This window comes from Myripristis murdjan, chromosome 22 (genome assembly GCF_902150065.1).
Source record: "Myripristis murdjan chromosome 22, fMyrMur1.1, whole genome shotgun sequence".
In the NCBI taxonomy this organism is placed as follows: Eukaryota; Metazoa; Chordata; class Actinopteri; order Holocentriformes; family Holocentridae; genus Myripristis; species Myripristis murdjan.
In genome coordinates, this window is record NC_044001.1 from 8,277,806 (window position 1) to 8,300,297 (window position 22,492).

The 22,492-nt window shown below is 41.0% G+C and overlaps 4 protein-coding genes across 6 annotated transcripts in view; 1 reads left to right on the forward strand and 3 right to left on the reverse strand.

Annotated features, from left to right (window-relative positions):
- The window catches only part of sos2 (son of sevenless homolog 2 (Drosophila)), a 44,083-nt gene extending 42,990 nt beyond the window's left edge, over window positions 1–1,093 (reverse strand). For both annotated transcript variants that reach the window (XR_003930370.1, XM_030082136.1), the window contains exon 1: window positions 144–1,093. Coding sequence is in view for 1 of the 2 variants with exons in the window: in XM_030082136.1 (XP_029937996.1) it covers window positions 144–227 (84 nt within the window). In the remaining variant the exon portion in view is untranslated. The remainder of the gene's footprint in view (window positions 1–143) is intronic.
- A 3,151-nt stretch (window positions 1,094–4,244) lies between these two features.
- On the reverse strand, window positions 4,245–13,709 carry l2hgdh (L-2-hydroxyglutarate dehydrogenase). Its single transcript, XM_030044035.1, has 10 exons — window positions 13,618–13,709; window positions 11,999–12,114; window positions 11,130–11,281; window positions 10,060–10,191; window positions 9,772–9,934; window positions 9,636–9,670; window positions 8,923–9,090; window positions 7,971–8,128; window positions 7,080–7,211; window positions 4,245–5,793 (listed from the first exon to the last, which is right to left on the reverse strand). Exons 1-10 carry the CDS (start codon window positions 13,707–13,709, stop codon window positions 5,598–5,600), a joined length of 1,344 nt encoding a protein of 447 aa, XP_029899895.1. The 3' UTR covers window positions 4,245–5,597.
- A 159-nt stretch (window positions 13,710–13,868) lies between these two features.
- Window positions 13,869–18,992, forward strand: dmac2l (distal membrane arm assembly component 2 like). 2 transcript variants are annotated; one of them, XM_030044054.1, is made up of 5 exons: window positions 13,869–13,993; window positions 14,084–14,187; window positions 17,125–17,333; window positions 17,902–18,073; window positions 18,173–18,992. In XM_030044054.1, the coding sequence occupies exons 2-5, from the start codon at window positions 14,093–14,095 to the stop codon at window positions 18,285–18,287; spliced, it is 591 nt and encodes a 196-aa protein (XP_029899914.1). In that variant the 5' UTR covers window positions 13,869–13,993; window positions 14,084–14,092; the 3' UTR covers window positions 18,288–18,992. The 2 variants fall into 2 exon arrangements, with proteins under 2 accessions (XP_029899914.1, XP_029899915.1); XM_030044055.1 differs by lacking the exon at window positions 13,869–13,993 and having other exon boundaries at window positions 14,018–14,187.
- The window catches only part of cdkl1 (cyclin dependent kinase like 1 (CDC2 related kinase)), an 11,511-nt gene continuing 7,618 nt past the window's right edge, over window positions 18,600–22,492 (reverse strand). Inside the window, exons 7-9 of the mRNA XM_030044039.1 lie at window positions 21,537–21,593; window positions 20,722–20,883; window positions 18,600–19,649 (exon numbers count right to left, since the gene is read on the reverse strand). Coding sequence (XP_029899899.1) covers window positions 19,548–19,649; window positions 20,722–20,883; window positions 21,537–21,593 — 321 coding nt within the window. The 3' untranslated portion in view covers window positions 18,600–19,547. The remainder of the gene's footprint in view (window positions 19,650–20,721; window positions 20,884–21,536; window positions 21,594–22,492) is intronic.

Sequence of the window (22,492 nt, forward strand, 5' to 3'; positions counted from 1 at the left end):
TGAAAGCAGCACTCCTGTAGCCCCTTGCCATTCATCCCCAGGTGTGTGAGAGATGTTTATGGAGATGATTTAGGGTGTGCGTCAGAGACTTCAAATGATGTTGACTGACAACAGCCATTCCCCTGTCATACATGAGATATTACCTTCCGTAAGGCTTGCACGAAGAGGCCCCTCCATTTGTGACTGTTCTCGTCACTTGAAAAGTCATATATCTGCTGTGGCTGCATGGCTGTGGCGGCTCCTTGCGTTGCCGTGATCCGGGCTGGATTGTCAGCATCGGCCCCGGGTAGTCCTTGTGGGTGGGTCAGTCCAGGCACGGTGAAAAAGTCAACTAGCTCGCTTGCAAAAAAAAAAAAAAGGGACAGTATAACTAATCCAAACGGCGAGCCCGCGGCTGATTAAGGTTGACTTGCGAGCTATAAGCTACATGAGGGGAAGAAGAAAAAAAAAAAGCACATGTATTAAGTTAACTCGCTAGCTTGGTGGCTAGTGAGGCTAGCCCGCTGCTGTAAACACAGGACAGCAGCTAACTAAAAAGGGGCTAGCTAATTAGCTAATAACAGTGTCGCTAAATGTTATACGTGCTACGGATAACTTGGCCGTGGCTAAACGAGCTAACAACAGGCACATTCGCGTCGGCCCGGCGTCATGCCTCGGCAGCGTAGGTTGTTGTTAGCTAACAAACAAACTAGTTATGTTTGGTGAATTGTTGCCTAACACCTGTAACGTTAGCAGGCTAATCGTAGCTAGCTAGCGTGCTAACTGCTGCTGCCGTTGGCCTTGGTGCACTCCGAGTTCTGTTGTGGCACACGACCCATTCAATTCCAAAGAAGGCACACTTTCTCCTCCGCTGTTTACTTCAAATTCAGGCATCTTCTCCGGAGCGATCATCCGCGCAATCCGACGTAAATCCCATATATAGAGCAGTCCGAGCCATATCTACCAACGGACACGCAGATGAGGCGCAGTCGAGATGTTTTTTTGGTTTAGTTTGGTCAAGTCCGATGATGTTCGTACCAACTCTGCTGCCTGTCTGACGGCCTTCCCCTCGCTGCCGCTCCGTGCGCCCCGCGCAGCCACACAGCTGCTGTCACGCACGCTGCGCCGCTGCGTAACACCGCATTTAACCGGACAGAAAAAAAAACAAGGTTGGACTTCTGGAGTTTTTTTTTTCTTTTTTTTTCTTTTCTCTTTACTGCGCCATATAGACCCACGCTGAAAGAAAGGGATTCCGGTTATAAGTTTAAATACATGTACAGGACTGTAACTTTTCTATTGTTAGTGAGAAAAAATATTGTGTATTAAATCTCTGTTCAAATAAAGCATCATAATTAGGCATAAAAAGTAATTAGAAGCAGAATCAGAGATACTTTATGATCCCACAGGGGAAACGGGGTCACTTACAGCTGTTCAGATTATTAGAATATATTCTAATCATATTATAAAAAATAGAAAAAGAAAGGTCAATAAAAAAGTATGTGCATTATGTGTAGATGTGTGCATTAATCTTACATGTGCATTAATCCTCGTTGTAAAAAAGCATGTGTATTATGTATAAATACGTCCATTAATCATACAAAATGTTACAATAAACACAGAAATAGAAACTGAGCATATGTAAAGAGTATATTTATATACACTATATATGCAAACTAGGGATATTGCACTGTTGAATTGTTGTAAATATTCGTAAAATACAAGACAGACAGACCATTACACAGACGGTTACTATAGAAACATGAGTTAAACGTGGCTTGATATCATCAGATTTTGATATGGCCCAGCGCCCGCACAGATTTGGCTTCTGTTCTGTGGTTCTGCCCCCTCGTGGCCGACCTGTGTCACTGCTATAAGCAGCCTAAGTCAGACCAGGGAGTTGGCACAGCTAAGTATGAGCAGAGGGGGTGGCTACAGTGGCTCTGCCCTATTGCCCTCTTTGGCTGAGATGACCCTCTGAGCGAAATAAATACTTAACAACAATAACTGCATTTGTTTTGTGAACTTTATTCGATAAATTTATTCGTTTGTGACGTCTGGTACTACTGTTTTTGTTGGAATAACTAAAAATGAAAGGGGCTTTGACGTCATTTAGGTCTTCATTCTTATCATGCTCTGACTGTTCAGAAAAATAATAAGACGATAAAGAATGAGGAAGAGGGCTAAGGCGACCCAATTACACAGTTTGAGCTGCACACAATGTTGCTTACGGGGCCACTTTCCCAAGGGAGCCAACTATACAGTATAAAATAATGGAAATTTGTCCTCTTCCTCCCAAGCCATTAAGATGTTAGTGACAAAGACGTCAGCAAATAAGAACAGCAACATGACATAAGAAAAGGTAAAACATGAAACATAAAAGCAGCAGACAAAATAAAATGAATAGGATAAAACACAGTAGGTAAAAAACATGACATCATACCAGGACATTAAGTAGCAGCACAGGAGCAATGAAAGCACCCAACCAGTTTCTGAATTTCAAGTATCTATGCAATACTTAAGAAAACATAGAAGACATACTGATTTTGGAACACAGGATTATACATTATACACATTCCTAGTTGGTCTTTTGGCAATTTTGTAGCACCTCCCAGGGGGCAGCAGCTCAAATTCAAGAAAAAAATGGGTGTTTTGGGTCACACAATTTTTTTTATACCTTTATATTTTTCCCTTTAGTGTGCAATGACAAGAAAATACCAAAAAATGGAGGTTAACAGATTGGAAGAACTGCTGTCTTTGCAGAGCTGCAGTATGAAGTGCAATGTATCTACCCACCACACACACACACACACACACACACACACACACACACACACACCCTGCAGTCCTGATTAAGTGGGTGAAGGACACTGATAGATAGATGTAGTGTTCCTCAGGTCAGATGTATCCCTGCTAGTGACATAATGCGTGCACACACACTGTTTTGTATGGCTGTAATTTGAATAGCTCCCTGTGCATTCAAGAAGCTCTGTAACAGCTTCATGAGATGGTAAGTGAAACCTATTATAATGCACTCATACTGCTCTGTGCCATTGTAATCTCATGCTTTTATAATGGCTCATGGATGCTTTATGAAGACAGAGTTCATGTAAACTGATGCTGCAGTGTTCTTCTCGAGGCCGTGAGGAATGACAGTCCAGAGTTTTTTAGATCAGGTATTATCCTGCTGGGTCATATTGGTGCTGAAATCCTAACTTTGGGCCATACAATTTTTTTCAATAAAGATTTTTTTTTTTTGATAGTGATAGTAGAGTGAAATGGAAAGGCAGGTGAGAGAGAGGGAATGACATGCAGCAAATGGCCCAGGCTCGGATTCAAACCCAGGGACTTCACATTTTCCCTTTTTTTTTTAGGTGAGTGACAGCACTCCTTGAGCAGGTATAGGAAGTAGGCCACCTCTGCTTTTATTAAAATCCTGATGATTGTGCTTATTTTCAAAGTGGAGGTTAAGTTAAAGCTTCAGTATGCTGCAGAATGTGAGGCTGAAAATTTGCTCTCTTGTCTGATACTTGAGGTTTGCACCTGTTGTGGAGGCGATGGACACTCATGGCTGCCCTTGATGTGTGGGATGTGCTTGGTGATGGGTGCTGCAGATAAGGGGAGCTGTGCAGCTGCAGTGAACACCTGTGTAGCCACGGGGGAGTAGAGGTTTGGGCACCTGGGTTGGACCCAAGGTCAGGGCACCAATTAGCGGGTGTGAGGTGTGTCTGTGAAGATTCTCACGCTCATGGTTATCCAAGCAGAGCTGAATCGAGGGCAGCGGGGCTTGTCTGTAGATCTTTGAAGATGTTTCACCTCTCATCCAAGGAGCTTCATCACCTCTGACTGGCTGGTGGGGATTCCCAGGTGTTTAACTTGTGTGGGGTTATGAGGATCCACTCTGAAGATATAGAAGTGGCTTCTCCAGAGAGCCATTATTATTATTGCCTGTGTCTGTGCTGCTGTCCACGCGAACCTCGCACCTCTTGCTGAGAAATAGTGGAACAAACTAAATCACAACATCAAGGCGTGGAGCCTGTGGACTTTTTTTCTGTGATGAACATGTCTCAGAGTAACCACACCCTTTCTTTACCCAGGATACACTGTTGAAAAATGTAGATTTAGTTTGAATTGAAAGAGTAAAAGCAAATATACAGTAACAATACTACAAGTGAATTATTGAGAAAAGTACCAAAGTAATCGATGCATTACTTTTTATCCTCATAAATGAAGGAATAACACCTCATATACAAGACAAGCAGAGCAACTTAATGCAAAAGGCTTTTTTTATTTTCATGCCATATACACAAGCAATCACTGTAGAAACATTAGACAGACGTGGTTTAACTGATGGCATCAAATTTTGGATTATTTTGTGCGCACATCTGTTTCTGTGGGTCTGCCCCCTTGTGGACATTATGTGTAAGTGCTATGGTTTACCCACAGAAGCAGTGGGACTTAAACATGGAAAAAATGAAATAATAATAATAAAAAAAAATCGCATAGCATGAAGACCAAACATAAGTATATTTGTTATTCAAAAAAACATGTATTAATGGGAAAAACCGCCCCTGAACATTCATCTGTCAGACAATGATGCTGCCGAAGAAAACATGACAGTAAGAGACACTAACTGTGCAGGAAAATTAGCTGACAATGTCTGTCTGTGCATTTCATTTGAAAGATTATTCAGCAGAAAGCAGATTCCAAAAGAATTACATGACATTGACCCTCCCACCCATTCACACACACACACACACACACACACACACACAAACACACACAAGTCATTTTAAAAGGGAACAGTTTACTCAGTTAACCTTAAAAATAAATGTCAAATCATAAAGACTAGAATATTTAGTCTTGAGATTCTTTCAAAATGTATTTCATGGTGAAATTGTTATTATCAGCATCATCAGAAAAATCTGACAAATGCCCATAACTGTAATGTGTATATTTCCACAAACTGGCATAATCCATAAAAATAATCAATAATAAAGCAGACATCAATCTTATAGCTCAGGGGCATTTCACTGTCCAGTTTCATACAGTCACAAGTGGAATAAACACATAAATTCATAAAGTGAAAGCAAAAATATCCTGATAAAATGATCCTCTGTTAAAAGTTCCCCAATTAAAATGTCTAAGTTCTCATGTATCAAAAATAAAAGTACACATTCGATATATTCTTAGTCCTTCACAGGTCAGACGTGTTATTTTTGACACGCTGCTCTAGGCTGAAGGGGTCAGTGATGGCTGTACTTTAATTTGGATTGGTCATATTGGCGATTTCATTATTAAAGCTGAAAACATCTTCTCACTAAGAGTAACTCGTAACCGCTCTTACTTTTACATGTAGTGTAGAAAAATGTAGATTTATGGAGTAAAAACATGAAGTAACTAAAAATGGAACAACTTGACTAAAACTACCTCACAGCAGTAATTGTAAAAGATATTACTTTATCCTCCTAAATGAAGGCTTGACCTTTATTTAAACATGACGTTTGTGCGCTCTGTAATGACAGTGATGCTGAGGTAGTGACAGTAAAAAACAGCTGTGGCGCTTCACTCAAGCTGGCACATGTGGTGTTCTGGTTTCCTCTCTCTCTCTCTCTCTCTCTCTACAGCGTGAAGCGGCTCTCCACCTCGTCTGCGATCATCTCGGCGATGGCGAGCGAGGAGGTGGCCGCGGGCGAGGGAGCGTTGCGCACATGCAGCACGCGGCTGCCCACATCCCCGACGCCACCATCAAACACAAAGTCGTCCACCAGGTTTCCATCCCGGTCCAGGGCCTGAGCTCGGACTCCTGCAGGGCCCCTGGGCGAGGAAACAAAACAGGCTTACAAAACAAACCCGACACTCTTAAATCATTTTCCCCAGTCCACATGAGCTGATGTTTCTCTCCCTTGTGTCGCTGAACTTACACACATACCGTTCAAAAGTTTGGAATCACTGAGAAGTATTTAGGTTTGTGAAAAAAATGTATGTATTGATAATTTAGTTATTAAAGTAACGTTAAAGGAATACTCAAAATACCCCTTTTCAGATTTACCGAGATTGAGACTGTATGTCCAGTGGTTCAGTTCCAGTAGGTAGCATTTTGTGTTAGCATAGCATAAAGACTTGAAGTCTATGGGAGTCATTAGCCTGACTCCATTGAAGTGAAAAAATAAATCTTACAGCAACTCTGAAGCTGTCTTATTTACACTGTGTAACATGTTCATTTGAAATACATATGTTGGAATTAAGTTTAAGAGTTGCTGTAAAGTTTATTTTTTCACTTTAATGGAGCTAGGCTAATGACTCCTATAGACTTCAAGTCTTTATGCTAAGCTAATACAAAATGCTACCCACAGGAACTGAACCACTGGACGTACAGAGGTGAAACTGGCCAGGTTGACTCACCCATCAAATTACTAATCTTGTATAAGAGAAACAACTGCCCTCATATTGTTAATAAATACAACTTTTACTGATGCTGAAAAATATCTTTCAGTTGCTTCAGTAACAAGTTCAATGAATGGCCAAAAAGAAATAGCTTTCTCTAGAAACTTTCACTTTCTGTTCAGGTCAGATCGAGTTTGCTCTCTCTTTCAAAACAGCGGTTCGTATCTTTGAACAAGATCTTCTTAGCGATATCATGCACGATGTCGCCTTCATATCTCAAACCAATACCCGACTTACAAGTTTCTTAAGAATACGGTTTCTTTTTGGCCATTTTTAAAAACCAAACCTGAACTGAAGAAACGTCACTGTACCCGATACAGTAGCAATGGGAAGGTTATTTTTCAGTTGCAGCAAACAGCACAATTGATTTTATTTTCACTTAATATAATGTGAGGGTTCAAAGCATATTGACCTGATTACTTTAAAAACAATTAACAACAATTATTTCAAACAGTGATTGTAATTTGTTGCATTATCAATGTCTTGGTCGTATTTTTGATCATTTCAATGTGTGCTTGGTGAATAAAATGATCAGATTTATCACGTGTTTCATTGAGTTAGACCCCGATCCCCTCCTGAATCAGCACACCTAAAAACAAATGTGAGCATTTTTTCCCCTCACAAATTAATGGACATATATTTCTATGGTGCTATACCTGAGCACATCACTCAAAGAGAGTTCAGGGATGTACTTCTGCAGGATTTTAACTTGTGCGTTGATGTAAATGCCTCTGTACATCTCTCCAATTCCGTACGATATGTTCTTCATCACCAGCCTCTGCAGGCCCCTGTCAAAGAAACACAAATATGATGAATCACATGACACGGCTGCATTATTAGTAGTTTTGTGAGGCAGTAATTCAATAATAATTAGATCATTTCTGAGTCAGTGTGAGCGCTGTCTTATCTTACTGCACCGCTACCACTAAGACAAATTCCTCTTACCACACTATAACTTGATTTTTTTTTTTTATGATTTAAGAGGGAAATTTAATTTAAAGCAACCAACTGTCTGCAACTGCAACTCTTAAAAGCATGTGCATATCAGTCTGTGGGGTAACCTTTGGGAATAGTCTTTATGTGGCAAAAAAGTGTGACAAAATTGAAAAAATTCAAATGCAACTACAAACAATTATTAATGGGCAAATATAAAATAGAGGATCTTGAAAGGTGGGAACAAAAAGGGAAAAAAGCAGGGCCTTTATTTTGTTGTCTCCAATAATTATGTCATAAATATTTGCAGAAAGGACCAGATAAGTTTTTTGCTTCTTTCTGCTCCTTCTTGAACACACGTGTTTGTTTTGGGGTATTGTTTGGTGAGATATTTTTTGGTGATTTATTTGTTGGATCTGTTTGCAGTGACTCAGTTTCCCCCCGGGATCTATAACATTCATCTTATTAGAAATTAAGTTACTCTGATTATGATATAACTGAGTATAAAGAAGGTGAGAGCAACAGCATACTCTTAATAATCTCTATCATCATTTATATGGCACTCTTCACTGTTCCACAGAGTAATAAAAGCAAAGATGACTGCCGCACTTTACCTGAATGAGAGCGCATCTGCAAAATCTCGGAGGTTAAAGTCATAAACTTTGTAGCCCTCCCTTTTGAAGGCTAAGACGGCGTTGGGGCCGAGCCAAACGCTGCCGTCCATCCGTGGAGTGAAGTGGACTCCGAGGAAGGGGAAACGAGGGTCGGGCACCTGCAAAAAAAAAAAAAAAAAAAAAGCTTTACTGCAGTAAATGAATCTATTCTAGGACAGAATAATGTGATGTGATTTCAATGACCCCAAAGAGCCACTCTCACAAATCTGTTGTGATATGTTAAAATCTAAAGACTGGGTTGGGGTGATGTGCACACTCGTAGCTCAATCTGGACTAATGGAGATTTTTACTGCAGGTAAAGAAGTACCTGTCTTATACCTCATCAATTTTGAAAAAACTTACTCCAGACAGGGAAAGTCAGGGATTTTAATAAATATCATCGGGGCAAGTTTTGTCAGATTTATCAGCCCGTTGTGTTCAGATTATGTTGACTTCCCCTGCAGAATAAAGCATAAAAGACCTGAGTTGTGTTTAAAATTTTGATCGTGGGAAAAAAAAACATCATGTGGTTGCGGAAAGTCTTGGAAAAGTCAGGGGGATTTTACAGCTGAAGCGGAGCGGGAACACTGTTTATGCTGCAGAACTGACCAAAATTAATTTCAGGTGCTGGGAGAGAAATTGCAGAGAAAACTGAAGTCCCCAACGATGACTCAACTGGTTGTGAAATTTTTTTAGCCACCATCTGCACCACCTTACCATTTAGAATAAGAAATTTAGGTCTGAGGAGGGTGAGGTTAACTTGTCTGACATTACACAATGCATTCCTGGGAAATTAAATCATTTAAACTTTTGGAACATGTAGACAGTGTGTGAACTTTCTTCGTTAAGAGAATCAGTTGAGGTTGAACATATATTTAGTGGGAGATGTACGGTTCTTTATCAGAGGACTTACAGGGTAGATATTGCCCTTGACCAGATAGTGTTTCTCTGGCTTCAGCACCAGATAGTCGCCTCTGAAGGGGACGATCCGTGGCTCCGGACTGCATCCGGATATCTGGGACAGGCGGTCTGAATACAGGCCCCCGCAGGTCAGGACGTAGCGGCACCTCACCTCGTTACCCTTTCAAAACAAAGTAGCACAGGCAACAAGTGCACATGTTAAAGGAATACTCCAACCTTTTGGGAAAAATACCCCTTTTCTGTGACAAGATGTTTGATACCATTTTCACCTCTGTACGTCCAGTGGTTCAGTTCCACTGGGCAGCATTTTGTTTTAGCTTAGCATAAAGACTTGAAGTCTATGGGAGTCGTTAGCCTAGCTCTGTCAAAGTGAAACAATAAACCTTACAGCACCTCTGAAGCTGTCTTATTTACACAGTGGATCATGTGGATTTGAAATAAACGTCTTGGATTTAAGTTTTGGAGTTGCTGTAAAGTTTGTTTTTTTTCACTTTGACGGAGCCAGGCTAATGACTCCTATAGACTTCAAGTCTTTATGCTAAGCTAACACGAAATGCTACCCACAGGAACTGAACCACTGGACATACAGAGGTGAAAATGGTATCGAACATCTTGTCTCAGTTGGAGTCGGAAAAAGTGTATTAGGATTAGGAAGTTCAGAGAGCCCCATGTTTTGCATTTACCTGTCATTCACAAACATCTTACCTTTGTGTCTCTGATTGCTATTGGATATTTCAGTCCTGAAAATGATAAAAAAAAAAAGATATGTGTTAAAAAGGAACTTCAGTAACTCTAAGGATGATGCATTACTCTGTATAACCGGTGATGCCCTGTTTGCTACCTTCGGAGCTACCAGCTGGGCTTTCCTTGGCCACGGCGATGTCATCAACCTCATATTCAGTCACCACGGTCCCGCCTGCCTCTTCAAAGTCTTTGCCGTACGTGAGAGCGACCAGCCTCCAGTCCACAATGCCAGTGTAGGGTGAATCCAAGGCCATTATACCCTGGAAGGACGATTTACAATAAAGCTCTCACACACCCCTGCAGACTTCTACGATGCCATGATTTTAGCAGCATAAAAACCAAGAAATAAATTCAATTGAAAATGAAGCGTGTGGGGATTTCTCACCCTGCAGTACGGCTCTCGTTCTCGGATCCCCTTGGCGTCGACGATGCTGAGGTCACGCACTTTGTTCTGCAGGCCGCGCTCGTACAGAGCCTTCAGTCTGGGAACCTCCTCTTGTTCTAAAGCAACAATAAGCTGGACAGGCATACGTACAGTATCTCTGATCAGTACGGGGAGATCACAGCGATCCACACAGCAATATTTTGTAGCTCCTGCGCAGCTGCACAACATGGCAACATCACCACTGAGCTTAGGGGCTCAACAAGTATATGCCCTCACACTATAATAAAGGTCATTTGGAAATAATCATCCACTAAATGGCATGTTAACCATAAGTAGGGATGGGTAATATAATTATGTAGTATCAATACTGTGATGTGAGACTAGGTGCTGTCTGGGATGTGGATATCTTAATATCATGATATGACATACATGTTGTCTTAACCTGGTTTTAAACACTACATTACAGTAACAATATACTATTTTCTGACCTTATATTGGATTATTTGAGCTGCACTGATGGTTGTTCATCAAAACTCCTGTGCATCTTTTGTGTAAATATCTTATGAAAGCATCAATAGTTATCTGTACAATATAGTCACAATATCAATACCTAGGTATTCTGACAAACATTATTTTGGATTTTCTCCATATCAACCAGCCTATTAACATAACTGAGTAAGAAATTTATAATAAAATTCATTTAATGTTCCACTGTCATTTGTCTAATAAGTTTAATAGTGTGTCTTTTGATTATCTATTTACAGTTAGATACTTTAGATTTTTTATTAGGATCCTTTGATTGAAGTCTTTTGATAGGATATTTATAGAAAACATGCAATATTCATTAGAAAAGGTGCTTTTTACGTGGAAAAGTATGTGGAGAAATAGGCAATGCACTTAATGTTACGCTCAAGATTGTTTTGGGAAATGTTTCTGAGTGCATACTCCAACATGATGTATGTACTGGTCATGTAAGCCCATGTAAGTGGAGTACCTGAACATAGAAAAAAAAAAAAAAAAAAAACCCTCATCCAAATTAAACCTGCAGTAATTGTCAACAGGCTACTGACCTTTCCACATCTCTTGTATGGGAGTCCTTTCTTCTCACAGTACTCGTAGGCTAAGGTGGCTCCGCGCACACACAGCCGGGCCTTCAGCGAGCCCGGGGTGTAGTAGATCCCGCTGTGAATGACGCCACTGTTGTGCCCACTCTGGTGCGCCGCTGGGGATTCAACAAGCAGCACAGAGAAGTTCAGAGAAATTACACAAGCAGAGGATGAAGGAACTTACCCTCATCGGCCGGACGAGTCATGCAAGTTGATCACATGTGGGATAATATTATTAACTAAAATGATTAACAGCTAATAATCATCTGTGATAAAAAAAAAAAAAAGAGGACTTGCACTGCTGACTCTGTATCTGCAATGGGTTTCTCCCACATGAGCACAAAATGTTCAGTCCAGAATGAAGCCTTTGCTGTTTGGCTCTGAGGTATCTTTGAATCTTGATGTTTTATAACAGAAAAAAAAAATGTCGTCAAACTCTTTTGTAGCTGCGTTGGGAATGTGGCCATGATGACATGTGCTCCACATGTGGCAAGTTTTGTGGCAAGAGAAATACACCAGCAAACAACAGGATGGGCCCAGAAATGCAAAGTAAATCACCAACAGACTTTTTTTTTTTTTTTTTTTTTTTTTTTGGTACAACCACGCTTAACCATTTTGGGATTATTTTCAGCTTCACTCGTTAAAATTCAGAAACCATGGCAAACTCCCAATACACAAAACTACCTCAGCCAAGTAAATTAAATGAGACTCGTGGGATGTTGAAGTTTGAATAAGACATTAGTTTTTCATTGCGGGGCACATTGTGTTCTTGTTCTTGTTGCGTGCTGTTGTGGTGTCTCTCCAGAAAAAAAACAAAACAAAACTCAACTTACAAAGCTCTTTTTCCTTCTCCAGCAGGACAAAGCTGAGGCTCGGGTGTCGCAGGATGAGCTCTCGGGCAGTGGCCAGGCCCACGATGCCGGCTCCCACCACGGCCACGTCATACGAACTGAAAAAACAAATGTGAAATCGGTCCAACTTTCAGGTGGGCACTGATAAACACTCGGTTTTATAAGTTCACTGACTGTAAAGAGCAGAAGCCAGAGGGGAATATTTAGGTCAGTGGTTCAATGTCCAACTGTACACAACTGGTTTGACTGTAACTGCAACACACAGACCTTTGATCTCTCAGGAAAATCAAAACTGGAGTCAAGCCGGCATATAGAGAAGAAGCTTTTTCACTGGTCTAAGCAGAAAATACCCACCTATAAACCTAATTACTATTGTCTAGAGGGCCAGGCCACAGTGCATGCAAACAATCCAAGTCTACTGACTACACCATGTAATATGACACAATCAGTAAACAACACGAGGGCTTACAGATTGAAATATTTCCCTCTGAAAGAACATTTTCTTCTGTTCGCTCAGCACTCTGCGGGATATTGGGAACAGGCAAACATCTTGGCTTCGTTATCCATAATTGTATACAGGCAGAGTGAAAAACTATTATGCAAGTCTGCTTTGTGCCTTCATGCCAGACTTAAAGGCAAAAGGGAGTGTTGGGGATCACAGTTCCCTTTTCGGCCTGCATACAAGGTGGATCGTCTCCTACAGAGGAACATGTGCTCAAAAATGCTAAGGATCTCGTACACCGAGATATTGCTTCAAGCGTTGGGATCCTTAATTTGATGCCAGATAGCTCGCAGAACCGCCAGAACTTGCACCAACTTGTACGGACGCTCTTCCTTAAAACTGTAGCATATTTAATCCCTCAACCACTGCGATGATGAAATTATTAGGCCCAGTTATCTGTTATATGTGAAAAGGCGATTGAAACAGTCAAATTAAAAGAATAACTCCTAAGCATCTGGTTTCACAATTTTCTGTACCCTACTCTTTGTGGGTGCTCTGTTACATAAGTGGGGTATGCTGTTCTCAGTGTAGACTGCAGTTTGACCATATAGATAATGTGGAACATATGTCCCTGTGCATTCCTCTGCTAAAGGCACAGTTCACCCAAAAATCAAATGCATGCAAAAATGCCTTAAACCTCAGAGTTTTTGGTCACTGACACTACCCTAAAAATGCAGTTTATCAATCTAGTGGCTAATTTGGAGTGGAAAAGGAAGCTCTCATTGAACTGTCAACAGGTAACCCTCTAGTCAAACTGGATTTTTTTTTTTAAAGAAGTTAAAATACATGCAAACAACACATGACAGCCAAGCTGCTTGACAGGGAAACGCAGTGCTGACACAGATGATGAGCTTGTGTGGCCAAACAATGCAACAAGGTATAGGTGAGGTTATGCAAAGTGTAGAAATGTTATGCAATCTGCCTTGAGGTGGGACTGTCCTTGCCAGTGTTGCCAAGTGACTGAGAGCAGGCAGTGATCTTTTCCTCAAACTTTTAACTGTGCAAAAATAATAATGATAATGACACTACATGCACTCCCTGAACTGCACTCCTGCCACCACACTGCGTTGCTTTATTTCCCTGTAATGTAATACTGTACCCGTGGAGGTGTCTGGCTGTCACGCTGTTCAGGAGCTTGGGCTGCGCTGCGAGGACAGCGGCAAGAGACGTGCCGCTCAGCATCCGGATCATTCTCACTGCGATCTAAAAACACTCTAAATTAGCTTCTGCATCGTACGGAAAGCTGACAAAAGTCCCCTGAGTTTCTGTGTTTGTATTTCCTCCTGTCCTGCCGCTAGTAACTCATTCTGTCCGCGGCTCTCCCTGTCTTTGTACGCAGAGACGTGACTCCGCCCTCCCGCTTTGACGCGCAGCCGCCAGCCAATGGGAGCGCACGTTCGCATTGCGTCATCGGGTGAGAGGCCAACGGACATGGCGGCGTTCACTATGTAAACAGCCCGTCAGAGAGCGAACAGGTGAGGCCTCTTTCCTCGGTGTTGCTGCGCTGAATTTGTGTCAGTACGCGGTTAAGAAGTCAGGTGTTTGTTTTTTGAAATGTTTTCCAGCGGTGAGGCATGAGGCTGTTGAGCAAGGCAGCGCAGACGGCCGTGTGTCACCGAGGCGGCGGCAGCAGGCAGTTCTGGGGCTGGCTCAACGCCGTTTTCAACAAGTGAGGCGCCGCTAATCCCCCAGATTACACCTGGCTCCGCACTCACTCCCACAGACACAAACCACGGATTAACAGGCTCGTCAGATCCTTAAAGTGTCCCGATTTCAGTTTCTAAAAAAATATTAGGCCCTAAAAGCCATTAACCCTCCCTTTAGCTTCAGATTTACTAACTCCAGTTTAAACCTCCTGGAAATCATTATAATAAAAATTGTCACCCAAGTTTAGTTAGTTAGTTAGTTAGTTAGATACTTTATTCATCCCGAAGGAAATTCACAGTTTCCAGCAGTATCCACAGAGTACAAGATTAAGTAAATCAAAAATAAAGAATAAGTAAATCAAAAATAAAGAATAAAGATGACCCTCGAGATCTAAAGATCTAAGTACCAATGTGCAAAAAAAACAATGTGCAAAAAAACAATAAAACCAGTGTGCATCGACAGTGTATTTACAGTATAAACAGATGATAAATAAATAAATAGCGCCCAGATGATAAATAAATAAATAGCGCCCAGATGATAAATAGATGATAAAAAGCCAATAAAACCAGTGTGCATCGATGTATACAATGTGCATAGATGTGGGCAATGTCCAAATTCACAGTATATGTGTTTATGTGTCTTGTCGACTATCTAAATAGCCCCTTACATAAAACATAACCTCCTCCGTTCACCAACCCTTACAAGTTCTTGTCACATTAACTATCAGTGGTTAGGGCCCTTAACAAAATTTGAGAAAAGAAAATATTTTTGGTGATTGTAAACGGCATGTTATAGTTCCTCAGTGTCATCCAAACCGGCTAATTAAAGCACATGTATGTAAAACCTATAAACACCTACAGCTACAAAATGTGTCCAGAACATTGAAAATATATGTTAACTTTATTTTTACCCACTAAATTAGGTTAAGTCATGAAATATGAAGCCAAAAAAAGATGTTAAGCATATATTTAGAGATGTTAAAATTTGAATGGGGTCAAATTATAATAGGAAAAGGTAATAGGAGGGTTAAGTATCCTAGTCTAAAATGTGAATTTATGAGGCCTTAATCTCAGTTTCAACATAATCATTCAGTGTAAATCCATTTATTCATTCATTTTGTCTTGTTACTATGGATCAAGGTCTTCTGCTTCGTCAACATTTCTGATGATGTAAAAACCTGATTACATACTTAACCTGTACCCGTCATACTTACCAGGAGAAAATAAATACGTTTACCTGTCCCACGTTTTGTAGGAAAAGATTTCATTTATTAAAGTAGCACCTTGCTTTCTAACCTGCTATTGTAACAGCTCATAATCAATCAATCAATCAATCAAGCTTTATTTATATAGCGTCAAATCACAACAGAAGTTATCTCATGAGGCTTTACAGGTAAAGACCACGCTCTGTGAATTACAGTAGAAAGGAAAACAGATTCCCTCCTGAGCATGCTCTTGGCGACAGTGGCGAGGTGAAACTCCCCTTTAACGGGAAGAACCCTCAGGTAGAACCAGACTCAGGGCGGGCGGTCATCTACCTCGACCGGTTGGGTGGGGAGGGGAGAGAGAGAGACAGACAAAGAGACAGAGACAGGGAGATAGGGACAAACTGGGACAGCAGACAACAGCAGAAACAGCAGGGTATCCTGAACAGGTAATCTAGATGGAAGTGACACGCAGCATCGAGCCCTCTCGTCTGCAGCTGGATGACCTTCCAGGATGAGCAGGACAGTATGACCGAGACAAGACACAAAAGGCACAACGAAAGCAAAGGGGCAGAGGAGGAACAATAGCATGCACTGAGTAAAAAAAAGAAAGAAAAGAAGAAAAGAGGGGGGGTATAGAGAGGACAGGAAGAAGAAGAAGAAAAGAAGAGGGAAGAGGAAGATTAGAAAAGAGGAAAGTGCTCAGAGCATGATATGAAGTCCCCCGACAGTCTAGGCCTATAGCAGCATAACTAACTTGGGCCGGCCCTAACTATAAGCTTTGTCAAAAAGGCAGGTCTTAAGTCTACTCTTAAAGGTAGAGAGAGAATCTGCCCTCCGCACTGAGATAGGAAGTTTGTTCCACAAACGTTGAGCCTGGAATTGCAAGGATCTGCCTCCGGTTCTAGTCTTAGAAATTTTGGGAACCACCAATAAATCTGCATTTTGGGAGCGCAGTGCTCTGGCAGAGTAATAAGGGACTATGAGCTCTTTCAGATAAGACGGCGCCTGCCCATTAAGAGCTTTATAGGTGACGAGAAGAGTTTTAAATTCTACTTATAAAATCGTTTAATCTGTAACCATACTCCTTCCTAAAACATTACTCTGCGCTTGACCAATAATATAATAGGATTTACCTGCAGTGACTAGTTGAATAGGAAAAGTGACGTGTTCACAAATATTCACATTTCATTTAACGTTGGAAAAAAATAACAACATGTGATCCTTTGCAGACGCCCTGTCCTGAACGTTAAGCGAGTTCGTCATGAGCTAATCTGTATAATGTCAGTCTATAAACAGTGTGTAATTTGCTCAGGTTAAACAAGGGGACTGATGGGCACATTGCCATTTTGACTCACATTAGCCCGCGGTAAATATTTTGGTGTAACTGTCCTGATGTCAAGTTCGTCCTGTCCTCTGATCACCCGTCCAAAATAATAACCGGCAGCTGTTAATAATCTGCCTTTGATCTGAACTCCTCAGTGCTGCTGGAACGTTCAGCTGATTAATCAATTAGTGCATTGACTGAAAATTAATGTTATTTATCAAGTAAATATGCCAAACATTTGCTGGTTACAGCTTCACTAAGGTTACTACAATACACCTTTCTTTTCTTGGTATATAACAGTATAAAATTACCTTTTTTTTTTTTCTAAGGAAACAATTCACTCTTTGGTAACTTTAAATGAGCCTTTGTCATTTTTTACTCAAAAAATAATAAATAAATTATTAGTTGATGGCTTGTGATGTGTGCAGGGTGGATTATGAGAGGATCGAAGCCGTGGGTCCGGACCGAGCTGCGTCAGAGTGGCTGCTGAGGTGCGGTGCCAAAGTGAGGTTTCAGGGTTTCGAGCGCTGGCATCACGACTACAACGGGCTGCCCACTGGACCTCTGGGCAGATACAAGATCCAGGCAATTGACGCCACTGAATCCTGCATCATGCACCGAGGGTTTGACCATCTAGGTCAGTCCTTGTCCTTTTGTCATTGTGTGCATGTACTCCCGCCAGTACAATTACAAACATTGGACGGGTGTGAGAAGCCGCTGGTACACGAAATCCACAGGAGGGTAACAAGGCTGATCACTGGAACGTAACTCAATATGTTTAAAAAAATACGCAGTCTCATGTCTGCTCTCATTGTGTGCATGTCATGTACAGCAGTGTATCTAAAATTAGTGGAGGTAACTTTAATTTTGCATTCAGTATCAATTACTAACATGAGTTTGGCCTGGCAGGTTCAACTGAAAGTGATACCTTCCCATGTTAACAAGAAAGGGAAGCCAAGGGTGAAAGTACGTTTCTCCCAGACTGATTATTCAAATGTGACGCAAGTGCCAGGGATGTTTTACACCAGGCAGTGAGATAGTGCACTGCCTCTGACCTTGTTGGCTGCTGCACTCCCAATTTTTTTTTTTTTCTAGAGCCAGAGTCCACACAGTTTTAGTCGGTGTGCCATGTGCTCCTTTTTCCCTATGTAAATGAACCAACTAATACTATGCTAAGGGATGCTTTTGTTGTGCTCCTTCACCAGATGGCTTGAAATACCTGGAGGAAATCAAGTTCAACAAGTGTATCTACATCGAGGACACCTGCCTGGAGAGGCTGAGCTCCATCGAGAACCTGCAGGAGAGTTTGTACATGATGGAAATCGTGTCGTGCGGAAACGTGACGGATAGGGGCGTCATCGCCCTGCACAAGCTCAGGTGGGGTTTTAATTCACAAGGTGGCCAATTTCAGACTGTCGATGCTGTCCAGGAAGCAAAAATCATCCAAAAAAAATTCTTTTCCTTCTGTTCCCAAAGGAATCTGGAGTATCTGTTCCTCAGTGATCTGCCGGGGATCAAAGATCGAGAGAAGACTGTTGAGAGGCTGCAGACGGCACTTCCACGTCTGGACATAGCACTGGACCTTGAATGACTGCGAAAACTGCTCTCTGTTTAGGAGAGAGTGTGTTTTTATTTTAAAAGTATGGACACTTTTGAAGGCTTTCAGAGCAGAAAACTTGAAAAAGGAAACACTAGAGCATCCAGGGCTTTGATTGTCAGATGTACTGGTCTTTTGGACTGAGATTATTTCCACATGAATACGAGGATGAAAGCCTGCCGCTGTGGTTAAATCTTTAAGTGTGTGGAGCGCAGCACTGTGGGGAAAATTCAATGAAGAAATAAGCTAATCTAGCAGCTTTGAGCTTGAGGTAGAAGCAAGGCTCTAAAAAGAAACAAAATTTTCAAAAGGAGCAAAAGTTGAACTTGCACTTTATGATGCTGACATAAAAAAAAAAAGTTTGACAGAATTAACTGTTATATAGTTTATTATATTCTCAACATTCAAGGTATTAAAGGTTACTCCATATATGGGTACACAGAGACAAACAAATTTGTGAAAAGGCTGAGGATTTGAAGTATTCAGGAGGTTGTGAAACAAATCCCTTAAGATGAGTTTTGGCATTTGTAAAAATATCCGAGAGAAGCGAGATGGCTGTGAACATCCTTAGCACCAAAGTTCCAGAGATAATGTGTAGTATGTGATTTTGTTGCTACTGCGTCCTTGTAAATATGGGAAACGTGTGTTAGGGATTGTATTCACTCCTGATATAACATAAACATTATTGTCAAAAATGAATCTGCCTGTGTGATCTCCAGCTCCTCGGCATGCTCACGGGTCACTCTAGTTGACAAAAGGTCAAAGTTTGCCTCCTACATTATAACTTACTTGAGACAGTCAATTAAGCGAGATAAAACGCACTACCAAAGACATGTTGCTCTCAAGGAGTCCATCGTTATAGATATAAAAATACTTTTGGCAAACCAGGCAAGGCAGTATTTATCAGTTTCACCTCCAGTCTACTCAGCAGCTACAATCGGAGCCGTTAGGTCGCTCCTCGTCGTTACACAAAGTTACGCGAAATACCACAAAATCAGCTCGAAATCTAGGCAACATACATAAACCAACTGTCTTTGAAGTGGACATTTTGGGAATAGTGCATAGACTGACATCACAAACAAGAGACACCCCACACACTGAATGTGGAAAAAAAAAAATAATAATAATAAAAAAAAAAGAGCGTGGTTCAATCCCTCTTGCTTGTGGTAAAACCAAGGTGCTACCAGACTCTGCTGCATTTCCTGAGATTTTCAGAAAACGGTGATGTTGGGGCACCGCGGGCGACGGCTGAGCTTAGATGTTGGGCAGGTGATAGTTGAACTTGCGCAGGTTGTTGTAGTACTTCTTGTTGTCCAGGGCTGGGAAGATGCTGCTGCTGGTGAGCTGTGGCAAATACTGGAGACACAAAAGTCAGGGAATGTCAGGCAATTTCACAAACGGATCGCTTTGCCGCATTTTACAACTTGATTAATGCATTTGCTGTATTAAATGATAGTTTTCAGCTGACTTTCCCCTAAAGTAGCAGAACTGCTGTGGAAAAGGAGGATTATTTTCGGCCATGCAGGCATTCTAACCAAATTATGAAAAATCACAGAGGTTTACAGAACGGCGACAGTGGGAAAACTAACATTTTTCAATTTATTCAGTTGCATAATGGTCAACAATAGAGTGCACTGAGTTGCTGCAGCAGAATTGTGATGGTAATTAAATGGAAAACTCACATGTTTCCTATTTCAGACACTGCCTGTTTTGTCATACATGATCAAAGTGCCATAAATTATGCATAGTCTTTGATGATCGTCTACATTTAAGTATCCCATTCATCAGCTGCATGACATGGTAAAATAGTAGAGAAAGTAGTAGGAAAAAAAAATGTCAAAGGAGTCTCTCTCACCAATACAGCCATTTGAAGGCCAGCAGCAATACAGATATTTTTGTGTTTAAGCTGCTAATAACCAATATTTTGTGCCAATATTTATTATCTTTACATTTTCCATTTTTCATGCCAAAAATTGAGCAGTATTCAGTGACTCCTGCAGGATTTTTTTTTGCCTCTTAAAAGCCTCTTAAGCCTGTGGATGCATTTAGACCATCATGGGACACTAAAACTACTCTGAAACTCACAGTGATAAAATTATTTTCGGGTTGGCTGCTCTTTAAAAAAAATTTGACCGACAATAAATATCCAGTCAGGAAACACTGGAAGACATTACTACATTTTACTTGAGACATTTTTGAGGGGAATTTTTACCAAAGAGACTTCATAAGAATCATATTTGCATAATTAAATGACTAAACATGCTGTTTTTGTGCAGCTATAGTCAGAGTCTTCCATCATATTGGACAATGTGACTGTCCAATATCTAACATTTAATGTTGAATAAAAGGCCCAGATCATCCTGGTAAATCAGCAAACCAGTATACGGCTCATCCCCTGACTGTAATGTTGGTGTAAAAAGTTGCGTACCCCATGTGGGAGGTGCTTGCGGGGTAAACGTGTCCTCTTATTGATGGAGCGTTCGTGCTCTCTGGTGGTGCTCTCGCTCTTTTCCCGAAAGCTGTCGAAGTAGGGATGTTCGAGGAGCTGCTCGCACGTCAGCCGCTCCGACGGGTCCATCCTCAGACAGCCCTGTCGTTTAGAGAAAAAAAAAAAAGATAAAGAGACAGAGTAGGTCAGGGCCGGGCCGTCATAACCAGAATTATGCAAGCATGGAAAGAGTCACTCGCCTCATCTTCATAATTAAGCTCTAGTTCTGGCTATTTGTGGAGGCAAACATTACACAAGTTGGTGTTTTCTTATCTTGAATTATGAGAAGAAAAACACTGAAGTCAGACGGCTGCCAGACATTCTTCTGAGCTCATGGATACGACTCGCTGCTTGACAAAATATTCTAAAATTCAAGTGAGGCTGATTAGTTTCAAATCGACTGAAAGCAAGAAGTTCTCAGAAGTTATTCCCAATATAGTTCTAAGACTTATAGCTCTAAAGAAGGAACAGTAACTTAGATATTCAGTGAGATCAAGTGCATGCATGAAAATAAATGATTGTCTAAACCTGTATTCACTAAAGCGTCTTCTGGAAGCACTAATCAGGATCTGCAGCCAGCTCACACAGCGATCATATTCTGTCTTTAAAAATTAATTCGCTGTAAGGATTTCAGGTCCTTCTTATTGCAAGAGAACCAAGCCAGATCTCCCGGCACGTTATATCAGCAAGTCGCTTCACAACACAAACAGAACACAAACAGCTCTGTCACATTGCAGGTAAAAGTACACCATTACCTTCATGAGGCTCAGTGCTTGGTGTGAGAGGTTTGGATATTTCTGCTCCAGAGGCTCCTACAGAGACACAGAATCACAAAGATACAGTAGATGCGTCTTTTGAGTGTGCTTTTTAGGGTCAGAAACGTCATAACTTACATTACTTTTGTTTGCATAATAAGTTCAGCGACCCTGAGTATCCTGAAAACAAATGGCTCTCTCAACTGCTAAAACACCTACTTTTCTCATTTTCTGGAAATTTGGATTTCTGGGGATACATGATTATTACTCGACAGTGGTTACAGGCAAATAATGTAATTAACAGATTATTAATTTAGAATAACAGGAGAGGAAACACACATCTTATCAGTCAGAAGCATGACTGATAAGAACTACACTCAGTGGCCACTATCAGCTCCACCTGTACAATCTAATGCAGTTCAGTGGAACAGCTTTGCCATAAATTTTACCTTTTAAGAAAGTGTATAATGTTCAGTTTTTGTTTACAATGCAGAGAATGTGTAAATTTAATTCTATGTTTATTACTGAGGTTGTAGTTTGCAGAGGTCTTGTACTGGACTGCATTATATTTACATGTTTCAAATTTTTTGTCCTCCCTATTTATATACAATGAGGGGGGCAAAATAGTGGAAACACCTGTCAATGAAATGCAGTCCAGTCCAACAGCAGCACTAACTATGAGCTCAATGCCAAACATAGAAGTGAGTGAACACCTCTGTTAATGTGACAAAAAGAAAACCTGACCATTATAGGCAGCAGAAAAAGAAATTTTATGGCACAACAGCTGGATTTGATTGGATTAGATTGTGCAGGTGGAGCTGATAAAGTGGCCACTGGGTGTTTATTTGAGGTATAAATCTAAGTAGGAAGTGATTTAGCCTCTAAAACAAATGGAGATAAAAAAATATATATATATATATCGGCTCCTGTGGTGAAGATAAACGCCACACGACTGC